This window comes from Hemiscyllium ocellatum, chromosome 44 (genome assembly GCF_020745735.1).
Source record: "Hemiscyllium ocellatum isolate sHemOce1 chromosome 44, sHemOce1.pat.X.cur, whole genome shotgun sequence".
In the NCBI taxonomy this organism is placed as follows: Eukaryota; Metazoa; Chordata; class Chondrichthyes; order Orectolobiformes; family Hemiscylliidae; genus Hemiscyllium; species Hemiscyllium ocellatum.
In genome coordinates, this window is record NC_083444.1 from 9,367,877 (window position 1) to 9,385,101 (window position 17,225).

A 17,225-nucleotide genomic window follows, 5' to 3' on the forward strand; every position below is an offset into this window, starting at 1 on the left:
GGACCTGGCAAATCTGTATTTTTGACAGTGTTGACAGCTTCACGGTGACTTCCACTGCCAGCTTTGTTTCTGTTTTCCAGAGATTTTAAATTCAGCTCCTTGCACTTTCATATTGAAAGTTGACTCCCATCATCCTTGTATTATCCATCCAGGCCTTTGGATTCCATGAGCATAACCATTGCATTAGCATACTCTTCTGTGCTTTATTAACTAAACACATGATTAAGCATAAATCTAGCACTGAAATTGTCTATTAAAATAGAGCAGAGGAGATGAGTTGAGTTTAAATTAATTCCCATGCTTTATTTCTTTACACAGGCTTTTCTGTGAACGCATCATCGGAGCGACTGAACATGGGCGAAATAGAGACATTGGATGACTTTTAAACAAGGTTTAAAAACAAAAAATATTCCTAAAAGCTGCCTTTGACTCCTACTCGACCGTACCTGGAACATGCTTCATGGCAGGTGGTCACAGTGATGGATCCAGGATCTCCGCTCCCTCTGCTGGCAAGAAGTGTGAAATTCACTTAATTTTTTTGGTGAATCCTCTGGGTACTTCTGTTCTTCATTGGATGAAGCACCTTAATAACCATGCACTTTATTAGACGTTGTACATAGACTGAAACTGGAGGTTTTCTTGAATTTAAAAAGTTCCTTTTTTTGGAAATATATCTGCAAAACACTGTTACTGTTTTTTTTTAAAAATGTTTTTTTTTGAAAGGATGTGGAGCCTGAAGAAATGCACTTAGAGACTGAATCCAGAACTGGAACTTTTGGCGTGCTATAATTTGGACAATGTGATTGCGAGTTTGGGTCCCTACCTAAAATAAAAGGAGGGGCAGAGAGAGGGAGATAGGGAAACCCAAGCGTCAGGAGGCCACTTTCTGAGTTTTACTTTGGTTGCACACACAGCACCAAGCTACATTGGACTTAACTAGACAGCACTGCGCGAGTGTGGACTTTCAGCGTTTTCGTGGTGCTCTATACAAGGAATGTAAAAAAAATAATAAATAAGTACTTGGACAGGGTGGTTCAAGTGGACTGCTGCGTTGACAGCTTTTTTGGTTGGTTTTGTTTCTTAAAACAAGCAGCTATTGCAGCCCCCCACCCAAACATGGCATGCCTCGACTCACTGCCCCAGCCATGCTTCTGTTAATTTAGGAATCCTACCCCCTACAGCAAGATGAAAGCAGCCATTGATGACCAATCCTGCCAAGGCAGACCCAGAAGCGGGTGCTAGAATGAATGGACAAGAGGAAAGGGTTGGAATGGCAACAGCATACACTCTGCTCAGCGTTCTTTCGGAGGTGACAAGACAGCAGCAAACCTAGAATCCGCCTTGCCGCTACCATCCCCCACTCCAAAGAAGAACTGACCTGACAGTACTGCAACAGCAGTATGCTCGTCGCCAGTGTTGATATGGGACCATTTCAGACTTATCTGTGCATGTATTCCTTTAAAAAGGAGAGGTCATTTTACTTGACCTACTGGTAGGTTTTTTCCCTTCCAAACTTCTGTTCCCCATAGATGTTGATCCAGAATTGGTTATAATAGGGTGCATCTCTGTAGAGAGTTTGCTGCTTTAGTTTTTATCTCCAACAGAGTGGCTCCAATTTAAAATTATGCTTTTTCTTTCCCCCACAAGTTCCTTTCTCGCAATGAACCACACCTTGTCTTACAACTTTTGAGAAATATGGTCATTCAAAAATAGCATCTAGCAAGGCAAGGCGGACCTGTGCGGTATTTTTTTTTCATAACATGATGCTCCATTGGAAGATTGGGACCCCACCTGTGTTTTATCAATGAGTGGTTGGACGAGGTAAAGGCTATCACTGCTTCTCTTTGCCTAAGAAGTGTGTTAAAAATGCTAGTAAATACCTTTTCCCTCCCACCTGCTGTTTCCTCTGCTTAGCTAGGAAAGTGCACCATTTAACTCAGTGAGCCACCCGTAATGGACTATCCCAGGTCACAGTCTGTGCCCCTTGACTTGGATAAACTGGACCTGAAGCATTGTAAGGAGGTGGTTTCACCTAGGTAGGGCTATCTGCTACTTATGGCTGCCTGGCAACTGCTGGTTTGAACATGCATGTGGTAATCAGATAAAACTAAACCAGTTGCCTCTGGTCTTGTAGCCTGTCTCTGTGCAAAGGCCAGGTTAAATAAGCCTTTGACCTTTGTACCTGTAGGGCAGTTGATTTTTTAAACTGGATCCCCACAAGAGAGACACGTTGCAGGACATGAGGAAAATGGAAAGGGGTATTGCCAGTAGTTGCGCACAACTCTTCTGCGGTTACAATATCATTGAGTGTAACTGTAAAGACCAGTTCAGTATTACCTATGATAAACCTCAAGTGTACTTTTCCTCCCAATTCAGTGAGTGCATCTCTGTATACTACTGCCTTGAAATTCGTGAATGCAACTTCTCTTTCCCCGTCCCAAATCCGTCTCCTTCAGGAAGGATTTACATAAGCCTCCCACTGTTTAAAATAGGAATGGGCCAGCCTACTGTACATGAAGGAGGTGGAGAGAGGTTTCGTGTCCACTCAGGATACTGTGCACGAGAACCTTGGGGACCAAGAACTGTCAGTCACATCATTTACTAGAGTGCCGCTGTTGGTTGTACAGGCGCCATCTCTCCATTGCCTTAACAAGAATGCCGACCGCTCATTGTGCTGCTTCCCATGCCCTCATCTCTCGATTCACCTACAGTGCAGCTCTATGCTGTTCCTGTTAGTGGATGCCAACAGTAGCCGAGGTCAGAAGGCAGAGTGATAGACTTGTTGCAGCTGTAACTTCCCTTCTGTGGGTGGGAATTTCTGAAATGCATTTAGCCTGATTTGGGGGTTACTGCTTATGTTATGTGATTATTTTGTTTTAGATTGTGTTGGAAGCCTTTTTAATAAAAAGAAAAAAAACTACCTTTATGCAAGCAACTGAACTTTGTAAGTTAACCCTTAGACAAAATACAGATTTTTTTAAAAAGTGATAAATGTTGCTGAAACATAAGGAAGGTACTGCAGCTTTAATTGATTGGAAGTGGTGCGATAAAGTAGACTTGCCCTTGAATGTTTTGAACAGTGCGATTTTATTTTTAGCCATCTCTTATTGCCAAGTTGGCACTGCCTTGAGCATAATCCATTCACAGGGTGCAAGCACAAGGCAAGGTTTTAACACTGGTCCTTTGCTTGTGCAGTTTGTGTTTGAGCTGAACCTATACTGGGGTAAGGGAAGTGTCGCACTTGCCTGCACCTCCCCCTCACTCCCCACTTATACGCAATGCCCACGAATCCAGTATTGCCACAGCAAGATTGTTAAAGGTGGCACTATCAGAGTGTGTCCTCAACTATTCCTCTGTTTCTTGACCCCACCCCCACCCAACCACTCCACCAATCTCTCTGCTTTAAGTAAGTATGAGTCCTTGGATTCACTTGAGTCTTTTCCCAAGGTGAGGGATGGAGTTCTGCAAATTTGGGAATAACGCACAATATTTCTCTCTTAGGAGAGATCTTCAAATGAGAGTCACTGCATGACTTCCAATCCACTGATGGTGTTATATATTTTTGCCCTCTCCTTGACAACATTTTTTTAAAAATAGTATAAATCACCTGGGTTGGTAAAATTGGTGACCCTAGTCTAATGAATTGGAGGATTCAGTGTTGTCATTAGGCTGGTTGATTGTCACTTGTACATTGAAACGTTGATGTACAATGCTCTTAATTTATACCATTCCACCAACCATGACCAATCCACATCTACCAGTACTTTAGCCAATCGCTGTCCAACTCTAGGTCTTTTCTTCAGAAACAGCCCAGATGCGGATGCAAAGGAATGTATAATTGCTTTGTTCACTGTTCTTAAGTCAAATGAGCTATTTGTACTGAAGTTACCCTGATGAGGTAACAATGTGGCTTTATGGAAACTTCACGGGCCCCCAGCATTGCTGCAGGCTTGGTGACAGCACTGACATCACCACGAATGGAAAGCCCTTGAGATTTCTGGAAAGATGAGCACAGGACAAAACCCATCAACTGCTGCACGGGTCACAATCTGGGGTGCTGCACTGACTACTGGCCCCACCAAAAACCCTGGCCATGGAGGTCGTGCATTGATCTGGGCTCAGCTATGCTGCTTTTAAAAAAAAAATGCTGATTCATTTTGTACTCCGTTGTGTTCAACTATTTTTGAATAGGACAATGATCGTGGGACTGATGAACCGTAAGCTCATCCAAGGCTGTTACTCGATCAGATATGAAGCACCACTTGTTACATAAGCTAACTTAATTCTGCACTCTTCAAGGGTGTGGAAGTGTGTATTTTAAACTATCTAGTTTTTGCGCCATGCCACATTATACTTTCTGGAGTACATCCAGGAATCTGGCAGATGAAGGACTTATTTTTGTGTGTTTGTTTTGGGGAGGGGGTGGGATGTGAATACAAGTTTGACTTCTTTGCACAGGCCTGTGGTTTTGATTTTACCAACGATTATCTGTCATGAATACTGGGGGGGGTGGGGGGGAGGGAAGAGGGTACAGGTGTATAATGTACTTTTTAAAAAAAATGTTGTGCATAGTCTTTGAGCTTTGTAGATATTTTGCTTACATCTCTGCTGTATGATAACTTGTACTTTTTTTGTTCATTGGAAGACTCACTACACAGTAAACTTTAAACTTCTCCCTGCTTTTTAAAAAAAATCCCCTCCCGCCCCAAAACCAGAGATTAGGGAGCCCTGTGAATACTGCCTTTTCACAAGTCTTTCAAACCTTTGCGTTCTTTTGTGAATATGAAAGGGATGTCAGGGGAGTGGGGGGAGAACTGAAGCAAATGTACATAGTTTGAAATGTAAAAAAAAATAAATTCATACCTGGGTTTCTGAAACTGATTTTTTGTGCCTCTATCTTTTTCCATTTGTTTGGATTATCATAGTTGGTGGCTAGGCATAATTGTTTAATCCTGCACACGTTATAAACATTTTTGTGTAACACTCTGCATGCACCTACCCTAATTACTTCTAGATTCCACTGTTCCAACATTCTGCTGGCTTGTGTTCCACATTCTACCCATCCTGAACTTGGCCATTTGATAGACTGCTGCCTGTGTCTTGCAACAAGTTCCTGTGCTCACTGGTTTACATTGCCTATCCAGGAAACAAATGTATCCTTACTTTCAAATGCCTCTTTGACCTTGCCCTTCCCTGTCTGTTTAATTTCCATCACCTGAACCCTCCTAAGTTTATCAGCACTTCTCTGATTATGGTCACTCAGATTCTCCCAACTGTAATTGTTCCACTATTGGTGGCTATGCCTTTCTTGACCAGAGCTGTTCAGCTCTGAAATCCACTCCTTAACCCTCCCTGATTCAGTAAAAACCAAAAGAACTGCAGATACTGTAAATCAGAAACAAAAACAGACACTGCTGGAAAAGCTCAGGTGTGGCAGCTTCTGTGAAGGGGAATCAAAAGGTTAACTCTTGATTTCTCTCCCCAGGTGCTGCCAGACCTGAGCTTTTCCAGCAGTTTCTATTTTTGTTCCTCCATGATTGACTCACTTTCCTCCTTTCAGATGCTTCTTACAATTTAGTTGTCTGATCAAGCTTTCAATCATTTGACCTAATCTTGTGTCTGTCATAATCCTGTTTTAAATTGCCTTAATTATACACCATTACATTCAAGGTGTTCTGAAAATATAGTTTGTGATCAGATCAATCAGCTTGCCACAGTGGTTTACCTTGTGTCATAAGTCAGTAAAATGGGTTATATGGTCTTTTGCTTGTGGGCACATTCAACACATGAATTCCTAAACTGCAATGCTTTCAAGTAATTGCTTAGCTTGTAGTGTGCTTTTGGGAGAGTGTTGATGGTTGTGTAAACACTAGCCCTGTTGTATTGAAGTCGCAGTTCCTGCTTGCGTGCTTTTTGATAGTGAGATAGAGCCTAGGTTACACACAAGATGGGGCAAGTTCTGATGTGAGAAGCAGGCACTGTACCAGTGTAATTCACTAGCAAAGAATTTTTACAGCGTGGAAAGAGGACCTTTGGCCCATTGTATCTGCGTCAGTCATTAAGCATTTATCAAATCCCCTCAAACTTCCTGCTTCTCACCTTAAAACTACGCTCTGGTTTTCCAGCTGCCATCATAACCACTTTTTGTCTTCAATGCCTTGACTAATAAAGGATGTTTTCCATATGCTCCCTTGACTTAAGTCCTGCCAAAATATATTACCTTGTACCTTCATACCATTTAAGATTCAATTCCATGTGATACTGTTAAGCCAACCATTGCCAGTTGCTTTTGATTTCTGGTAGAAGTTAGAAAAATATTGGGGCATGACTTTGAGGGCAATCAGCACACACCTACTTAGTTTAACTTCTTGTCAGAAGGTTCCACTGATTGTTTGATGGTTCTACTATTGCAGAAACATCAATCAATGCAAGAAGAGTGATATCAAAGCTTTACAGAATTGCAAGTTATAGAACAGATGGAATACTAGAGGTTCAGAAGAGTCCAAGATTGATTTATGATCTGAAGTACTCAGTGTAACTTTGGTGTCCATATTTTATTTGAGAGTTAGATGCAGTTCAGAGAAGGTTCACTCAATTCATTAGCATATTTTGTGAAGAAAAGGTGAGCAGGCTGGACCTTGCCCATTGGAATTTGGAAAATGAGAAGTGACTTACTAGAACTAGGGGATACATTTTAAACATAAGCAGTATACTTTTTCAGACTGATGAGAATTCTTTTTCTTTAAAGGTTATTAACCTATGGGATTCTTTTCCCCAGAAAACAGTGGAGCTTGTTCATTCAACTTATTCCAGGCAGAGTTAGTTTTTAAGGTGACAACATATTTGAGGCTACCAGATTAGCCATGATCTTATCAAATGGAGTAGGCTTTAAAGAACCTCCTGCTCTGCAGCCCTATGTTCCAATCAAAGAGCAAATGATCAGGGGTTCAGTAGAGTGAGAGGCTTGAGAAACTGCCTAATTTGAGGCCCAAGAAAGTTATTGTTGGCAGCAGCAAATATAGCTGCCATCTGTTTTGCATTTGCAACTTAACCAGATTTACTTTCACTTATCCTGATCTAATTTGTTTTTGTGGGAAGATGGTAAAACCTGAAATTCAACATGCCTCAACACCTCAAAAAATGCCCTGAAGGTACAGTAACTAGTCTTCTTTCTGAACAGCTGAAGTCTTGACTGTCGAGAGTGTGGTACTGGAAAAGCGCAGCAGGTCAGGCAGCATCTGAGGACCAGGAGAATCGATGTTTTGGACTAAAGGCCGAATGGCTGTACCCATCATGTGCTGTCCAAAGTTAGATGTGATTCTGCAAATGGATGACAATTTCTGGATAATCCTGGGTGTGGGAAGAATTCTAACACTACTTTGGGCTTGCTGTGATGCCTGTTTCAACTCAACAAATAGGTTGCAGCCATTTGCTGCTTTATTTCTCAGGGTAATGCTTCCAATTGTCAATCTGCCTTGTTGCTCGTTTAAGCAAAGGTTGACAGTTAATTGTCAATCATCATTACCATTAGTAGAGGCATTGACTGGAGCATTTTCCAATCAGAGTCCACTTGACAACTAATCTCATGCAAAACAGATGTTGATTTTCTTTCCTCCTCAAAGTGATATTCTTGTGAATTGCTGTGCTGAGTACAGATGTTGCTTTCAGCAATACTCCAAACAAATACAATTAAATAGATATAAACTGATTGGCAGACACAAATAAGAGTTGGAATAAATGGGTCATAGAGATGTACAGCATGGAAACAGACCCTTTGGTCTCACTCTTCTAAACTGACTTTATATCCTAAACTAATCGCGTTCCTATTGCCAGCACTTGGCCTATATCCTTCAAAACCCTTCCTATTCATATACCCATCCAGATGCCTTTTAAATGTTGTAATTGTATCAGCCTCTATCACTTCCTCTGGCAGATCATTCCACACACAACACCCTCTGCTTGAAAAGGTTGTTCCCTTGGCTCCCTTTTAAATTATTCCCTCCTCACTATAAACCTATGCCCTCTCGTTTTGGTCTCCCCTCGCCCCAAGGAAAAGACCTTGTCTATTTATCCTATCCATGCTCCTCATGCTTTTATAAACCTCTCTAAGGTCACCCCTCAGCCGCTGAAGCTCCAGGTAAAACATCCCCAGCCCATTCAGCCTCCCTATAGTTCCAAACCTGACAACATCCTTCCGATAGAAGGAAAACCAGAATTGCACACAGTATTGGAGTGCAGGTTCATAATTCTGTGAAAGTGGAGTCACTTATAGATAGAATAGTGGAGAAGGTGTTTGGTATGCTTTATTGGTTAGTTGCAGCTATTGGCAAGGCTATTTTTGAAATACTGTGCCATTCTGGTCCAAATCAAGAGGGCATAGGTTTAAGTGGGAGGGGAAAGATTTAAGAGTTCTAAGAAGCAACTATGGGGCAGAGGGTTGATGCATATATGGAATGGAGGAAGTCATGTGGGTGGTACAGTTACATTTAAAGGTATCTGGATGAGTATATGAATACAGTCATAGATATGTACAGTACAGAAACAGACGCTTCAGACCAATTTGTCCATGCTGACCAAATATCCCAACCTAATCTAGTCCCATTTGCCAGCACTTGGCCCATGTCCCTCCAAACCCTTCCTATTCATATACACATCCGATGCCTTTCAAAAGTTGCAATTGTACCACCTCCACCACTTCCTCTGGAAGCTTATGCCATACATGCAACATCCTCTGCGTGAAAAAGTTGCCCTTAGGTCCCTTTTTATATCTTTCCCCTCTCACCCTAAATCTGTGCTCTCTAGTTCTGGACTCCCCCATCCTAGGGAAAATACTTTGTCTATTTATCCTATCCATGCTCCTCACGATTTTATAAACCTCTCATAAGGTTCTGGACGTAGATTTGCTCACTGAGCTCAAAGGTTCATTTTCAAACATTTCATCACCAGGCTAGGTAACATCTTCAATGAGCCTCCGGACGAAGCACTGCTGATGTTTCCTGCTTTCTATTAAATGTTTGGAGTGACATCATTTCCCATGGTGATGTAATTTCCTGTTCTTTTTCTCAGGGGGTAGTAAATGGGGTCCAAGTCAATGTGTTTGATCGAGTTCCGGTTGGAATGCTATGCTTCTCGGATTTCTTGTGCGTGTCCCCATTTAGCTTGCCCTAGGATGGATGTGTCGTCCCAGTCGAAGTGGTATCCTTCCTTATCCAAATGTAAGGAAACTAATGAGAGAGGGTCATGTCATGTTGTGGCTAGTTGATGATCGTGTATCCTGGTGGCTAGTTTTCTGCCTATTTGTCCAATGTAGTGTTTGTTACAGTTCTTCCACCGTATTTTATCAATGACATTAGTTTTGCTTGTTGTCTAAGGTATTTCAAGTTCATTAGTTGCTGTTTTAGTGTGTTGGTGTGTTTGTGGGCTACTATGATGCTAAGGGGTCTGAGTAGTCTGCCAGTCATTTCTGAGATGTCTTTGACTTGGGGGACAGTGGCTAGGGTTTCTGGACACGTTTTGTCTGTTTGTTTGGGTTTGTTGCTGAGAAATCGGCAGGCTGTGTTCACTGGGTACCTATTCTTTGCTAATACATGGTATAGGTGATTTTCCTCTGTGCTGCAGTGTGTGGTAACTCATTGAAATAATGTTCTGATGCAGCTTTGTTTATGGATATTGGGGATGATTGCTTCTGTATTTACCCCATTTACCACTCCATGAGAAAAAGAACAGGAAATGACATCACCCCAAAGAAACCCAAACATATAAATAGAAAGCAGGAAACATCAGCAGCGCTTCATCCAGAGGCTCACTGAAGATGAGCAAACCTACATCCAGAACTTCAACCTGAGCTACAAATCTTCTCAAAATTCACTAACCTCCAAGGTCACCACTCAGCCTTCGTCATTCCAGGGAAAACAGCCCCAGCTATTCAGCCTCTCCCTGTAGCTCAAATCCTCCAACCCTGACAACATCCTTGTAAATCTTTTCTGAACCCTTTCAAGTTTCATAACATCCTTCCAATAGGAACACCAGAACTGCATGCAATACCCCAAAAGTGACCTAACCAATGTCCTGTACAGCTGCAAAATGATGTACCAACTCCTATATTCAGACCAATAAAGGAAAGCATACCATATGCCGCCTTCACTATCCTATCTACCTGTGATTGCACTTTCAAGGAGCTATGAACCTGCACTCCAAGGTCTCATTGTTCAGCAACTCTCCCTAGGACCTTACCATTAAGTGTATAAATCCTGCTAAGATTTGCTTTCCCAAATTGCAGAACCTCACATTTATTGAAATTAAACTCCATCTGCCACTCCTCAGCCCATTGGCCCATCTGATCAAGATCCCACTAAGGGATAATATGAGGTAACCACCTTCTCTGTTCACACCTCCAATTTTGGTGTCATCTGCAAACTTACTAACTATACCTTCTATGTTCATATCCAAATCATTTATATTAATGGTGAAAAGTACTGGATCCAGCACAGATCCTTGCAGCACCTCACTGGTCACAAGCCTCCAGTCTGAAAAACAACCCTCCACAGCCACCCTCTGTCTTCTACCTTTGAGCCAGTTCTGTATCCAAATAGCTATTTTCCTTCTTTTCAGGGATATAGGCAAATGGGACTAGATTTATTTAGGATATCTGGTCAGCATGGATGAGTTGGACCAAAGGTCTGTTTCCATGCTTTACATCTCTGTTACGCTATGCCATCTTATAATTGGAGACAGGAATGCTTTCAGGAAATGAAGTGTGGATTTCCTAAGAGATTTTAATAAAATAGGGGAGGGGAAAGATGTTTCTTATGTCAGAGGGTCAAGAACCAGACAGGACCAATTTAAAGTGATGGGTGACATGAAAAACCTTTTAATGCAGTGAGTGACTAGGATCTGGAATAAGCAGGATATGAGAGTATGCAAGCGAAACACACAATCATGACTTCATTCAAAAAATCTATAATAGGATAGTGTGCAGAGTAATGGGCATGGATTCTAGCTGAATTACTGTTGAAAGCTAAATGGCTACCACTTCTGCTGTAACCACTGAGTTTCTATGTAATAAAATAGTCAATAGTTAATTAAAAGGACAGATCATTTACTATGAAGAAACTAGCAAGGAGAGACATCAAAGCATAACTCCAAAGAATAAAACAGAAAGACACCATCACAAGAAACCAAATATTTGTTTTGTGAATGGATGATGCAACAGGAAACACATCTTTGCTAATTGTATACAGATTGTTTCCACTTCAGTGAAGACAGTAAAAGACTTAGTTAATTTAGTAGTTGTTTTCTCTTTAACAATTTGCTCTCCCTAGGTGTTGACTTTTGGAGAAAAGTTCCAAGGGGACTAATCTCCCTTTCCCTGGACAGTTAAGTTTTCCAACATGGGTGTAGTTTACATCCAAAACAGTGCTGCTGGGACCCAAATTTAATTTGTATCCAATTCTCGGAGGCCTGCTCTAAATTATCACTATCTCCAGGTTCAGAATTGAGCGTATGAAAAAGAGCACACCAAGTGGTGAGAATAGAATATAGCATGTATTTAATCCCAATTATTGGTAAAACAAGCAGATGGAATTTGCAGAGATATAGCCATATTAATGGGAGATGTTCAGTTTGGAGGGGTTTAAGTGTTTAGAGGGCCTAAGGAAATTTAATTCATTAACAACTTTTGCTAAGGCTGTAAGTTACAATGACCTTAGAGTGAACCTCTTGGGAAAAGGCGAATATTGGGCAGAAACTTTCTGCAACTGGATGAGGAGGAGATGCCTTCACAGTTAACAGTCAAAGACTCTCATCAGGGTGATAATAGAGGTTGTGAAAAGCAGTCGGTGCTGTTCCTTCCACGTCTTTTAAATTGGCAGTGCAGTGATCCTCATGTTTGTGGCACGCTTCAATGGGAGGAAACTGCGCAATGGTCCTGAAAGATGTTCCTAAGGAGGTTCTTTCCAATGATCTTCCCAATGTTAGACAGTGTGGAGATTCCTCCACAGCTACTGTAATCAATCAAAGCTGTCTCCCATCTCGAGTGTATTTGTGCCAAATTTCAGTAGGGATTCCATCTGCCTCAGGGCTTTGTTGTTATTCAGCAGTCAAATCTTCAAGCCTCAGTGTTAGTTTAAGATGCTGAAGTGAACAGAACATATGACTCATAGATTCCCTACAGTGGTGGAAGCAGGCTATTTGACTCATCGAGTCCACAATGCCCCTCCAAACAGCATCCCACCAAGACTCCACCCTATCTCTGCATTTCCCATGGACTGTGGGAGGAAACCAGCGCACCCAAAGGAAACCCAGACAGCAAGAATGTGTAAACTCCAGACAATTGCCCAAGGGTGGAATTGATCGATCCTAGGTCTCTGGCATTGTGAGGCATTCGTGCTAACCACTGAGCCACCTTGTGGATCTTAAGAATAGGAGATAGGTAAGCAAAATTAAAATGCAGATGAAGTTCAATGGCCAACTCGTGTTCCTTCCTGTATTTCTTTGAACCAAATGATATGTAATCAACAGATGCCATAAATTCGGGGATATGGTAGCATAATGGTAATGTCACTGGACATGTAATCCAGTGGTCCAGGCTCTGGAAATGTGGATTCAAATTCATCAGCTAAAATTGAATTTAAAGCTAGTCTCCGTTTCAATCTGTTCAATCCTTTCAGTGCATTATAACCGTTCATACAAACACATAAATTTGGAGCAGCTGGCCATTCAACCCCTTGAGGCTGCGCCGTCATTTAATAAAGCCATGCCAGATCCATTTTTTTGGTTCAAATTCAACATTCTCCTCCAAATCCAATAATCCTCCATTCTCTTGCCCAACAAAACTCAATCTAACTCTGCCTGAAGAATATTCAATGACCAGCACCTTTTCCAAGTTCTGAGGCAGAGTCCAGAAGTCTCACAGGTTTAAAAAAAAGCTCCTTGCCCCTGTCCTAAAAAGACAACTTCTACTTGTTTAACAATGGCCCCTAATTTTGAACTCACTCACAATAGAAAACAATCCAATCCATGTCTCCCTTGTCAAGACTGTTCAGAACTCTGGAAATAAACTGTCTATCCAACTTTTTCTCATTATACACATCCACTCCAATGTCATTTACATCTTTCCAAAAATAAAGAGACTGAAACTCCACACCGTATTCAGGATGTTATGTAGTTTCACAAAGGAAGTTATGAATTCTTAAAAAAAGCATCTAAAGTAGCCAGAAATAGTAATAAATCTGAGGGTCATTTTGTATACTCTTAGGTAAACTTTTCTACTATTCTAATATTTCTCTAATTTCCAATGTGACTATTTTACCTTCCTACCTTGACTCTACCCCTAGATTTATTACGTGGACCCATAAGCTCGATCTCTCGCTCTCATTGTTTAGTTTAAAGCCTATTTTATGTCCCTAGTTATACAGTTTGCTGAAATGCTGGTCCTAGCACAACTAGGTTTCCTCAACACTGATTTCATTCATCCACAAACTGCAACCCACTTCTCCCATTCCAGTCACTGAGCCACGTGATTATTTCATTTATCTTATTTTTTTCCCAACCAATTGGTATTTGGATCAAGGAATAATCTTGAGGTCATTACCTTTGTGGTTCAACTGCTCCATTCGGTCCTAGTTTCTCATTCTGTCCAAGCAGAACCTCCTTCTTTGTCCTGCCTATGTCACTGGTACTCATGGAGACCACAACAAATGGATCCTCCCTCTCCTGCTGAACATTTTTGTCCACCCCTGAAACTTCTGAATTCACACTGATGTCTGCACAGAATTTTCTATCCCCTTCATTATACCACATCCTACTAAGACTACAGTCCTTTTTATTCCCTCCTATGCGAATAGCCTCCCCTACCATGTTATCGTATCCACCTGCAGCCTTCTCTCATCCAAACAAATAACCTCAGAACCTGTTGGACAATTACAAAAGTTAAGACTCCTGCACTGCTCCCCTCTGAGACGCTTTACCTGTCTCACTCTAACAAATCCTCCTTTCCCTGATTGCTGACCAAAACAGAAGACCCAATTCTAAGGGGTGGAACCTCCTCTATGCAGGTCAATGTCCCCTTCCTGATGTGTCAGTGTCTGTCGTTCAGCCTGCAACTCAAACTCTGAGCTGAAGCTATTCCAGCTGTAAATGTATACAAATAGTTATCTTTGTGCTGGATCGCCCTGGCATCCAAAAGTATCCACATGCTGCAGTTGTGACACATCATGTGCTAAGTTTTCAATAAGTCATCTTAACTACATAAATAATTTATTTGATTAGTTGTTTCCTTTTTCAAATATTTGATTATCCTATACCATTCTGTAATGCTTAGGTATAGAATAGACTTTCATCTTTTACCAGATACCAAAAAAAAACTAGCCTGGTTCTGGCACCAAAATAAGAAATGGTTTCCACATTTTCTCTAGTGCCTCTGTATTCTTTCAGTAAAACAGGTATCAATGTGGTCTATCGAAGATTTTATACAAGGTGTAACATGACTTGGCCGGTGGTTTTCATGGTATTTCTGTCTCAACGAACATCCTAAAAACAGACTAAGAAAAGCAAAATATTGTGGTGGCTGGAAATCCAAAGTGGAAACAAAGTGTTGGAAATATTCAGTTGGTCTGGCAGCCTGTGTGGACAAATTAATAAACTTGATGTTTTGAGTAAAGTCATTTGCCAGACCAGTATCTGTGGTGTCTTGCCCTGTTAAAATAAACTGTTACATTCACTGCTTTATGAAAGTGGTACTTGGGGAGTAGGCTACAAAGTGCCAATGGAGCTCCCAGAACTCCATCTCGAAAAGCCTCTGAGTAGATCAATTGCCAACTCCTCAACACTGATCTGGGAGACAATATGAGTAAGCAGCAAATGCAAAGAATGGTGCCCATGGAGGGTGTGGAGGAGGCTTCTTGCACAAAGACTTCCAAGGTCAATTCCATTCCTTCCTCTCCTTGCGTCAACAGGAAACTCTTATCAAAGATATAGGTAGGACCCAGGTGTGAACGGATTCTTTTCTGGCGTCCATTTGCAAATCTATGTGTTCACAAATCAGAGCTCAATACAAGACAACGGAAAGCAGCCATTTATAAGTATGGGAAATGTTCTTATCGTGGGCATTTAAATTTTACGACCATGTGTGGGATCATGTTCATAAATACAAGCGTTTGTAAGTCAGACATTCCTAAATTGGAGGTGTGCCATTAACCACAAAGAACTTTGGAGCACTCTGAGGCTGTGAAAGGCACTCTGTATATTCTTTACTTCTTTTGACCTGTTTGTTTCAATGTGATTCAATCTGGCAACACCACATGTAGCAGTTACAATCTTTCAGCCTCACAAATCACAATGGTTGATGAGTTTCCCATTGCCACAATGGAAGGAGGAATAGGACTGGCTTTACATATTTTTGTGCGAGAAAACTCCCACCACCTCTAACCACCAATCCACCATTCTTCGCACTTGCTTCCAACTCCACACTGTCTCAGCATCGAGGAAATCAATCATTGATTGAGGTCTTTCTGACGAAGGTCTGGGAGGCCTGCCCTGGCCCTCAAATGGTCCTACTCTTAGCAAATGGAGAACATGTCTTCAGTCTGCATCAGGCTGGTACACAAGCAAGAGTGATACCTGTGGCATTTAACCCTCTGGGACCACAACAAGAGAAATTAGGGATTCAGGAGGGGAAGAGACAAAAATAAAGCATCCTGGGTTTATTAAGAGGGGCATACAGTACAATAAAAAAGCAAGTTGTGTTATGGATGATGAATAGGAAACATTGCAGTGCAGTATTAATGTTACTAAACTAGTAGGGATGATGTACAAAGTTAAAAAATCACACAACACCAGGTTATAGTCCAACAGGTTTAATTGGAACCACTAGCTTTTGGGGTGCAGAGGTAGAAGACAGAGAGTAGTGGTGGAAGGTTGTTTTTCAGACTGGAGGTCTGTGACCAGTGGAGTGTCACAAGGATCGGTGCTGGGCCCTCTACTTTTCGTCATTTACATAAATGATTTGGATGCAAGCATAAGAGGTACAGTTAGTAAGTTTGCAGATGACACCAAAATTGGAGGTATGGTGTTCAGCGAAGAGGGTTACCTCAGATTACAACAGGATTGGACCAGATGGGCCAATGGGCTGAGAAGTGGAAGATAGAGTTTAATTCAGATAAATGTGAGGTGCTGCATTTTGGGAAAGCAAATCTTAGCAGGACTTATACATTTAATTGTAAGATCCTGGACAGTGTTGCTGAACAGACCTTCTAGTGCAGGTTCATAGTTTCTTGAAAGTGTTATCTCAGGTAGCTAGGATAGCAAAGAAGGTGTTTGGTACGCTTGCCTTTATTAGTCAGAGCACTGAGTATAGGAGTTGGATGGTCATGATGCAGCTGTACAGGACATCTCTTAGAGGAGCAAGTGAGGTCTGCAGATGCTGGAGATCAGAGCTGAAAATGTGTTGCTGGAAAAGCGCAGCAGGTCAGGCAGCATCCAAGGAACAGGAGTTTCGACGTTTCGGGCATAAGCCTGAAGAAGGGCTTACGCCCGAAACGTCGAATCTCCGGTTCCTTGGATGCTGCCTGACCTGCTGCGCTTTTCCAGCAACACATTTTCAGGACACCTCTTAGGCCAGTTTTGGAATACTGCATGTAATTCTGGTCTTCCTGCTAATAGGAAGGATGTTGTGAAACTTGAAAGGGTTCAGAAAAAATTTACAAGGACGTTGCCAGGGTTGGAGATTTTGAACTATAGGGAGAGGCTGAATAGGCTGGGGCTATTTTCCAGGTAAAAACAATGACTGCAGATGCTGGAAACCAGATTCTGGATCAGTGGTACTGGAAGAGCAAAGCAGTTCAGGCAGCATCCAACGAGCAGCGAAATCGACGTTTCGGGCAAAAGCCCTTCATCAGGAATAAAGCTGGAGCATCAAGAGATAAGGGGGTGACCTTATAAAGAAGCTTATAAAATCATGAGGATAGGGAAAATAGACAAGGTTTTTTCCCCCCAAGAACGAGGGAGTCCAAAACTGGAAGGCATAGGTTTACAGCGAGGTGGGAAAGATTTAAAAGAGACTAAAGGGGCAACCTTTTCATGCAGGGGGTGATGCATGTATGGAATGAGCTGCCAGACGAACTAGTGGAGGCTGGTACAATTACAACATTTAAAATGCATCCGGATGGCTACAATGATAGGAAGGGTTTAATGGCCAAATGGGACTAGATTTGTTGATCTGGTTGGCA

At 41.7% G+C, this 17,225-nt stretch overlaps 1 protein-coding gene across 6 annotated transcripts in view; it reads left to right on the forward strand.

The window, feature by feature from the left end:
- LOC132835238 (GRB10-interacting GYF protein 2-like) overlaps nucleotides 1-4,474 on the forward strand; it is a 100,884-nt gene extending 96,410 nt beyond the window's left edge. For all 6 annotated transcript variants that reach the window (XM_060854615.1, XM_060854619.1, XM_060854620.1 and 3 more), the window contains one exon: nucleotides 319-4,474. In XM_060854615.1, the coding sequence (XP_060710598.1) occupies nucleotides 319-386 (68 nt within the window). In that variant the 3' untranslated portion in view covers nucleotides 387-4,474. The remainder of the gene's footprint in view (nucleotides 1-318) is intronic.
- Nucleotides 4,475-17,225: the final 12,751 nt, after the last annotated feature.